Source organism: Thalassophryne amazonica, chromosome 19 (assembly GCF_902500255.1).
Source record: "Thalassophryne amazonica chromosome 19, fThaAma1.1, whole genome shotgun sequence".
Taxonomy (NCBI): Eukaryota; Metazoa; Chordata; class Actinopteri; order Batrachoidiformes; family Batrachoididae; genus Thalassophryne; species Thalassophryne amazonica.
This window is the reverse complement of record NC_047121.1, coordinates 2,929,439-2,938,824: the sequence shown is the minus strand read 5'-3', so window position 1 is coordinate 2,938,824 and position 9,386 is coordinate 2,929,439. Positions and strand designations below refer to the sequence as shown.

The 9,386-nt window shown below is 43.1% G+C and overlaps 1 protein-coding gene across 1 annotated transcript in view; it reads right to left on the bottom strand.

The window, feature by feature from the left end:
* Positions 1–457: 457 nt before the first annotated feature.
* Positions 458–9,386, bottom strand: part of commd8 (COMM domain containing 8) — a 10,257-nt gene continuing 1,328 nt past the window's right edge. The window contains exons 2-5 of the mRNA XM_034159885.1: positions 5,359–5,514; positions 3,575–3,727; positions 2,986–3,141; positions 458–1,165 (exon numbers count right to left, since the gene is read on the bottom strand). Coding sequence (XP_034015776.1) covers positions 1,145–1,165; positions 2,986–3,141; positions 3,575–3,727; positions 5,359–5,514 — 486 coding nt within the window. The 3' untranslated portion in view covers positions 458–1,144. The remainder of the gene's footprint in view (positions 1,166–2,985; positions 3,142–3,574; positions 3,728–5,358; positions 5,515–9,386) is intronic.

The window sequence follows — 9,386 nt, the reverse complement described above, 5'->3', positions numbered from 1 at the left end:
TAATTCTGGAAACTTCTAGAAAATTCTGGACCGTTCTAGCAGTTCACGAATATTCTAGAAGACTACTCAGTAGTAGTGAAGGCGAATCGAGAATATTCTTGAAAACAGACAAATTTCAAAATATCATTGTCCTGATCACAGAAGCAAAGTTTCTGTGGAATAACAGCTATTTTCTATTTATTTAAGGCATAACAGGTTAGGAAAACACACTGTGTACCCAGGAACAAAACAAAAATCAAAATTTGTTACATAGTGGAATTAAACAAGAAAAAGTCCTTCCAACACTCAAAAAAGAGCAGCTTTTTGTGATTCAGCAACACAGCGTCTGAGTAATCGGAGCCGTTTTCACTTAAACGAAACGCTGAAAAGTCTTTTTACTCCTCAAACTCTCACTTGTACAAAAACAGACAGAAAACATCAAGTTCAGACATTCAACAATGACAATAAAACACAAATATTCCAGCCAAAAGATATTTAATATCAAATTCAGACAGTTTTCACAGTTGTGGCCATAAAGGACCAGGATGCTTCTGTGGCACTGTGGGTGTGAGGACACGCAGCTCCAGCCTACGATCCCTCACCTGACCTGTTAGTCCAGGAACACAAACCAGGACCTTGGACTCATTTCTGCAAATATAAATTTTTCGGAACTGCAGACCGATCAGCCATAACTGAATATGATGGCATCTGAGTCCACTCGAGTGCAAATTTACACTCCTCATAAGCTGTTTGTCCATCTGTGGCCACCGCAAAGTGACACGTCAGAAGGTGTAGCTGTTGCCATGACTAAACAAAAGTTGATTGGACCACTGATCCATCAATCAAATGCTCTGCTTGTCAACTGAGAACTTGCAGAGGAGACTTTAAATGTGTGAAGTCTTGTAAGAATCCATGTTGGGTCGCTCAGCGTTAACACAGAGGTTCACCGTGCTTTACATCGTGACAGAGCAGAACATAAAACGCTGCTCAGACATTCATATATTTAACATTTCTGTGAAGGAACAGTGATGATAAAGTGTTCTATGGGGCAAACACGACATGTCAAACAAACAACCTTACACACACACACACACACACTTAAACAGGATGATGAAATGATGGTGAGCTGCAGGACTTCAGATCCAATGACCGCTGTCTGCAAGCTTCATTTCAGCTGTAGCACCACCTGCAGGACACACAGTCACACACACCTTCAGCCTTTCATTCACACCTCATCAACAAATCCTTAAAGTCAGAGAGGCCGTGTCAGTCATCATGGACAAAATAGTGATGTCACTGCACGTCCCGCCCCGCCCGAGGACAAAATGTGTCACAGAAAGTCATCAGAGCATCGACGCTTTGCACACTGATGTGTAGGTTATATCATGGGTCAACTTTTGGAATGGGTGCAGGGTCAGTTTAAGGACTGGGCGCTGGATCGGCTTATGGAATGGGCGCAGGGTTGAGGTACGGACTGGATGTTGGACCATGCCCCGAGCCCTAGACTGAGCACATTCTGTCTGCTGTTGTCAGCCTGTAAAATGCGGTGCTGCTCCAAATTAAGTACCCAAGGTGCATTGGGGACTTAATTTGGAGCTGGTTCATTAATCTGGAACATAAGATCAAAGGGATAAGAAGATGGACTACCAACATCAAACCTGAGTTCAAAACCTGGTCAGGTTACAAGTCTGTGTCCTTGGATGAGGCATTTTAACTACATCATCTCAGTTGACCCAGCTGTAAATAGGTACCAGTCTTGTCTGGAGAGGTAACCTGTGACAGACTGACAGCCTATCTAGGAGAACTCACAGAGTCTCATCTGTGCCATACTGTGATACCTGTGGATAAGCACCGACACCCAGAGTGTCTTCACTGGAGAGAGGCGTCAACTCAGGACACACATTTTGGGTTCAACTGCGCTGAACTACTGAATGAACCTTTAATGTTTTCAACATTTTTAAAAATCATTTTATAGCAACACATTCAGGTACAGGTGCTATCAAAATAAATACAAAAATAGTTAAGATATCAAATTTACAATTTATGATTTATTTATTATTTATTTAATTAATTTAAAGCCCGATTTATGATTTTATTCTGATCCATTTATTCATGTATATAATATGATGGGAGATGAAGGATTAAAAGCAGAAAAGTGTCAAATCACAGCCTTTTGTGTCTGATTTAACAGGTGCACATCAGGCTGCAGGTCCCAGTCTGAACACGGTGTGAAAAAAAATAAACGGTCAGACTTTTAATCACAAAAATGACTTCTCTCCCAACTTCCTCAAATCTGTGAGTGTCAGAGCTGAACTTTAATTTGTACCTCTGTTACTGTGCACGTCCAGACTGCTCGGGGTTTTTAATGGAAATACATTGCAATCAGACGGGAAGTTTTATCCGATGTGAGTAAAAAAATCTGCTGTACAAAATCTGTTATATACGATGTTTATTACATGGAAAACAATACAAAAACATTAGGACTTTTTTTGTCTGGTGACTGTGAATATCTGGTTTATACGATGACAGTTTACGTGAGTTTTACTGTACATGGGACTGAACAATAAATTTACCTCTCAAAGCTTTGATGAAGTCGCTTCCATCCCACACGACTGACTATTTTCCCAAATGTTTCTTCTGTTCGGATCTGAAGGGAATCTGAACATCTTGAAGCCCTTGTTGTGTCTATTTTTGCCTCCAAATGCACAACAACCCGACATTTTCAGCAAATAAATAAATAAAACAGCTGGATTTACATGCAGACATATTAACAGCCAACGCTATTTTGGAACCCAAGATGGCACCATGAGTCATGTGACCAATTTTTTCAACTCTTCATGTCGCCATTCTCTCTAATCAAGGCACTCTACCAGCAGGCTCCAGGGCCTGTTGAAGACTTACTTCTTTCTAAATAGAGTTGTATTGATTTGGAAACACCCTGCTAATGACGATGACACCGATGTCTTTATGAACCACCCACTAGCTAATTCCACCTTAGGTATTCACCTTGTTAGCAGCTTCCAGTGATGTGATGAGCGTGCTGAGCTCCTCCCTGTCCATCTCCATGCTGACAGGCCGGACGGCGCCACCGTCTCTGACATCCAGAGTGACGCTCAGCAACGGAGACTGCAGAGACGACAACTTATCACTGGACAAGGCCAACTGCAGAGAGATGAAGCAAAGCAGAGCCACTTCATCACTTAAAAATGCAATCAAAGTAGAATTTATCGGGCCGACGTCGACTTTACTCTCAGTCAGAGTAAGATTTATCAGCTGACGCTAATATTAATTGTGGCTAAAGTACAATTTATCAGCAAATACAGGCTGACTTTAGTCACAGACAAAGTACGATTCGTCAGACACTGACAGTGACTTTAGTCACAGAAACAAACACAGACAGCTGGACTAACAACCGCCACATGTAGCTAAGGAAAGTAGACCAGACAGCACAGAGATACAGAGGACACAGGACAATGTTTATTGTTCATAATAAAGTGCACAGTGTCCAGCTGTTCCAGGTCAGTTTTTAGCCAAACAAAAACCATTTGACAGACTGACGTTACAAATAAAGACAGCAGCACACACACTAAATCACCTTCAGCTGCCAGTCAAAGTCCTGCAGAGTAGCACTGGAGATGGAGTTGGTTTTCTCCACCAGAGCGCGGCGGATCTCCTCCTGTCTGGCTCTGAGCACGCTCAGCACAGCTTCTGCGTAGTCCTGACCCATGTGAGACAGTTCTGACAGAACCTGCAGACAGGACACAGTCAGGTTAGATCTGACACATAGCTCCATCTCAAAGAATAACGTTCTGACGATGTCAGAAATGACAAGAACTGATGAAGGTTCCGTGCAGTAGATGGCAATGGTCAGCATGCTGAGGACGTGATGGTTCCTGCAGCAGACCGACTCCTCACACTGGTGTCATCAGTCGCCCCTGTCCACAAGCGGAGGCTCAGACTCGGGCATTCTGTCTGTGTCAGTCTACACTCACACTGAGGTGTTTTCAGTACAAACGGATTAACTGCTGGTTTCTAGGGCAGATTATGCGACATATTTCACATGAATGTTACTTTTCTTAATAAGAAACTCATTATTTAATTCAACTTTTTAACAGGATACTAGGGGCATATATCTGTAAAACATCTGCTTAAAAGGTATAGAAACCTTAGATTAATTTAGCGATCTAGATTGCCAGAAACTAGTCTTTTGGATTTAATTTAGTCTAATGGATTTAATGGACCCGGCCCTCCTGGCCAATTTCTACCACCGTCATCCCGACAAGCCTGGTCGGGCGCCAGGAGGCGCCCGTTGAGGGGGGGGGGGGGTCACTCATCAACTATGACAGCTGTCACCAATCACCAGGTCATCACCCACACTACAAAAGCCGGACGACATCTCCACCTCGTCGCCGAGATATCGTCTACCTACGAGGTAAACTCTCAGCCGTTGTTGCCGTAATCTTTCTTGAACTGTTTACAGACGTACCTCATCCATACGTGCAGCTGGAGGCTGGGGTTCGCAGCCGGTGATTAGAGTGACGGTCTTCACTCCTCACGCCGAACTCTTTAAGTGTGGTTCAGGCGTGAGGAGTGAATGTGGTAATTCGGTGTCAGAGGTGGAGGTGTCTTTCCCACCTTGAAAGAAACTGTTGTTCCTGCTGACTGTTTACTGGGTGTGTTTTCTCACACTCATCATATCTGTTTCTGTGCTTTCTGCCAGCAGTACCAGATCCGACAGTCGGAGACGGTGACCACCTGGGGACTCGGGACTTGGCGGCTCCAGTATCCTTCGGGTTCGGTGGCAGTGGAAATCGTGTGGGATCTGGTTCTTCTCGGGACAGACGTCTCCTACCCTCGAGCCTGCCCACACGTCACCGTGTACATTTTGATTGTAATCCAAATTCTGTATTTGTCTGTATTCTGGTTGTGCACATTTCACAACAGTAAAGTGTGTATTTTGGCTCATCTATTGTCCGTTCATTTACGCCCCCTGTTGTGGGTCCGTGTCGTTACACTTTCCCAACATAAATATTCTGACAGAGGCTATGCAGCTCCATGTCTGAAGGTACTCCGGCTCTGATCAGGTTCTATCCGTCTATAGATGGTCTTCCTCGTGTGGCGCATAAAATGAATGTGTTGTTCCATGGAATAAGCACCAAGATTCCACTTCCACACTGTGGCCAAACACATTCAAAGGAAAATGTGCCAGTCGCAGCACAAAATGTATTGAATTATATGGACAAGACGGACAAAAAAAAAAAAAAAAGGTGTTAGAAGGAGTAATGACTGCCAACATGCGACGCCCAGAGCTGTGTGTGTGTGTGTATATATATAGTTGATCTGAATGGACACTGTGAAGAAGGAAGTTTGACCTCTCACCTCTTCATCTGAGAGGTTGTTCCCCACAGCCAGGCAGAAGAGGCCACTTAGTGAATTGTGCAGGTCCAGCCACTCCTCCAGGCTCCAGGTGGCGCTGTAATCCAGCCTGCCTGGAGGTTCCCGGCCACAGATCCCGTCCACCACCCTGTGGCACAGCTGAAAAGGAGCCAGCAACATGTCAGGGACACACGAATAAAAAGCACCTGTCGTGGTCACACACACACACACACGCCAGGGCTTTGATCACATCAACAAACAAAACAAATAAACAAGTAAACCCCTCCCCCCACAGATAGTCAGCCTTCTTTACACAGACAAAGCCTGCTTCAGCTCAGAGAGAATACAAAGTCTGCACGCTGGTCCCCGTGTGCTTCCTCCCACCACGTTAGGATGTGATCCAGCAGCGTGTCTTTGCCAGTCGCAGCCCAAAATGTATTGGATTATTTTGACAAGACGCTTGCTGTGTGTTTCAGGTCAAACACGGATACGGACGGAGCCTTCTGCTCACACTCTGTGTTCATCTGTCTGCTGTCTGAATTCTTACAGATATGAAGCAGAGCAGGAAACTCAAATCACCATTCTGTAGGTGAGACACAGTTAACAAACAGTGGAACACCGGCACCAGAGTTCATGTATTTCACAGCTCCTCAGACCACCTTCATCCATGCCTTTCTTTCTGTCGCAGTACAAACAGCATTCAGACATCTTCAACTGTTGCCCTGTTTGATGTTCGGGAACTAAAGAGTGCCTTTATGTGGATGATTCATGGATGAGGTGATAATCGGTGAGCTGCAGCTGACGCTCCAAAATGACGCATGCACAGTGAGGGCAGGGGGGACCGATTTTTTGGGGGTTGAGGGGCGTTGGACCCCTGTGGCTTTCATAGATTTAACAAGGTGTTGGAAATGTTCCTCAGAGATGTTGGTCCATATTCACATGATGACATCATGCTATCAAACATTCAACCGGTCTGTCCATTCTCCTATGACCTCTGACACCAACAAGGCATTTTTATCCACACAGCTGCTGCTCAATGGATAGCTTCTCTTTTTTGAACCATTCTCTGTAAACCCTAGAGGTGGTTGTGGGTGTAAATCCCAGCAGATTAGGGGTTTGTGAAATACTCAGATCATTCCATCTGGCACCAACAACCACACCACGTTCAAAATCACTTAAATCCTCTTTCTTCTCCATTCTGATGCTCAGTTTGAACTTCAGCAAGTCGTCTTCATGTCTTGATGACGAAATGTATTGAGTTGCTGCCACACGACTGGCTGATTAGCTCTTTGTGTTAACAAGCTATTGAACAGGTGTACCCAATAAAGTAGCCAGTGAGTTCATACACACACACACACACACACACATACATATACATATATATACATATATATACATATACATATATATACATATACATATATATATCAATCAATCAATCAATCAATTTTTTTTTATATAGCGCCAAATCACAACAAACAGTTACCCCAAGGCGCTTTATATTGTAAGGCAAGGCCATACAATAATTATGTAAAACCCCAACGGTCAAAACGACCCCCTGTGAGCAAGCACTTGGCGACAGTGGGAAGGAAAAACTCCCTTTTAACAGGAAGAAACCTCCAGCAGAACCAGGCTCAGGGAGGGGCAGTCTTCTGCTGGGACTGGTTGGGGCTGAGGGAGAGAACCGGGAAAAGACATGCTGTGGAGGGGAGCAGAGATCGATCACTAATGATTAAATGCAGAGTGGTGCATACAGAGCAAAAAGAGAAAAACAGTGCATCATGGGAACCCCCCAGCAGTCTACGTCTATAGCAGCATAACTAAGGGATGGTTCAGGGTCACCTGATCCAGCCCTAACTATAAGCTTTAGCAAAAAGGAAAGTTTTAAGCCTAATCTTAAAAGTAGAGAGGGTGTCTGTCTCCCTGATCTGAATTGGGAGCTGGTTCCACAGGAGAGGAGCCTGAAAGCTGAAGGCTCTGCCTCCCATTCTACTCTTACAAACCCTAGGAACTACAAGTAAGCCTGCAGTCTGAGAGCGAAGCGCTCTATTGGGGTGATATGGTACTACGAGGTCCCTAAGATAAGATGGGACCTGATTATTCAAAACCTTATAAGTAAGAAGAAGAATTTTAATTCTATTCTAGAATTAACAGGAAGCCAATGAAGAGAGGCCAATATGGGTGAGATATGCTCTCTCCTTCTAGTCCCCGTCAGTACTCTAGCTGCAGCATTTGAATTAACTGAAGGCTTTTTAGGGAACTTTTAGGACAACCTGATAATAATGAATTACAATAGTCCAGCCTAGAGGAAATAAATGCATGAATTAGTTTTTCAGCATCACTCTGAGACAAGACCTTTCTGATTTTAGAGATATTGCGTAAATGCAAAAAAGCAGTCCTACATATTGTTTAATATGCGCTTTGAATGACATATCCTGATCAAAAATGACTCCAAGATTTCTCACAGTATTACTAGAGGTCAGGGTAATGCCATCCAGAGTAAGGATCTGGTTAGACACCATGTTTCTAAGATTTGTGGGGCCAAGTACAATAACTTCAGTTTTATCTGAGTTTAAAAGCAGGAAATTAGAGGTCATCCATGTCTTTATGTCTGTAAGACAATCCTGCAGTTTAGCTAATTGGTGTGTGTCCTCTGGCTTCATGGATAGATAAAGCTGGGTATCATCTGCGTAACAACGAAAATTTAAGCAATACCGTCTAATAATACTGCCTAAGGGAAGCATGTATAAAGTGAATAAAATTGGTCCTAGCACAGAACCTTGTGGAACTCCATAATTAACTTTAGTCTGTGAAGAAGATTCCCCATTTACATGAACAAACTGTAATCTATTAGACAAATAGATTCAAACCACCGCAGCGCAGTGCCTTTAATACCTATGGCATGCTCTAATCTCTGTAATAAAATTTATGGTCAAACAGTATCAAAGCAGCACTGAGGTCTAACAGAACAAGCACAGAGATGAGTCCACTGTCCGAGGCCATAAGAAGATCATTTGTAACCTTCACTAATGCTGTTTCTGTACTATGATGAATTCTAAAACCTGACTGAAAACTCTTCAAATAGACCATTCCTCTGCAGATGATCAGTTAGCTGTTTTACAACTACCCTTTCAAGAATTTTTGAGAGAAAAGGAAGGTTGGAGATTGGCCTATAATTAGCTAAGATAGCTGGGTCAAGTGATGGCTTTTAAGTAATGGTTTAATTACTGCCACCTTAAAAGCCTGTGGTACATAGCCAACTAACAAAGATAGATGATCCTATTTAAGATCGAAGCATTACATAATGGTAGGGCTTCCTTGAGCAGCCTGGCAGGAATGGGGTCTAATAAACATGTTGATGGTTGGATGAAGTAACTAATGAAAATAACTCAGACAGAACAATCGGAGGGAAAGAGTCTAACCAAATACCGCATCATTGAAAGCAGCCAAAGATAACGATACGTCTTTGGGATGGTTATGAGTAATTTTTTTCTCTAATAGTTAAAATTTTGTTAGCAAAGAAAGTCATGAAGTCATTACTAGTTAAAGTTAATGGAATAACTCAGCTCAATAGAGCTCTGACTCTTTGTCAGCCTGGCTACAGTGCTGAAAAGAAACCTGGGGTTGTTCTTATTTTCTTCAATTAGTGATGAGTAGAAAGATGTCCTAGCTTTACGGAGGGCTTTTTTTTATAGAGCAACAGACTCTTTTTCCAGGCTAAGTGAAGATCTTCTAAATTCGGTGAGATGCCATTTCCTCTCCAACTTACGGGTTATCTGCTTTAAGCTACGAGTTGTGAGTTATACCACGGAGTCAGGACACTTCTGATTTAAAGCTCTCTTTTTCAGAGGAGCTACAGCATCCAAAGTTGTCTTCAATGAGGATGTAAACTATTGACGAGATACTCCATCTCCCTTACAGCGTTTAGGTAGCTACTCTGCACTGTGTTGGTATATGGCATTAGAGAACATAAAGAAGGAATCATATCCTTAACCTAGTTACAGCGCTTTCTGAAAGACTTCTAGTGTAAT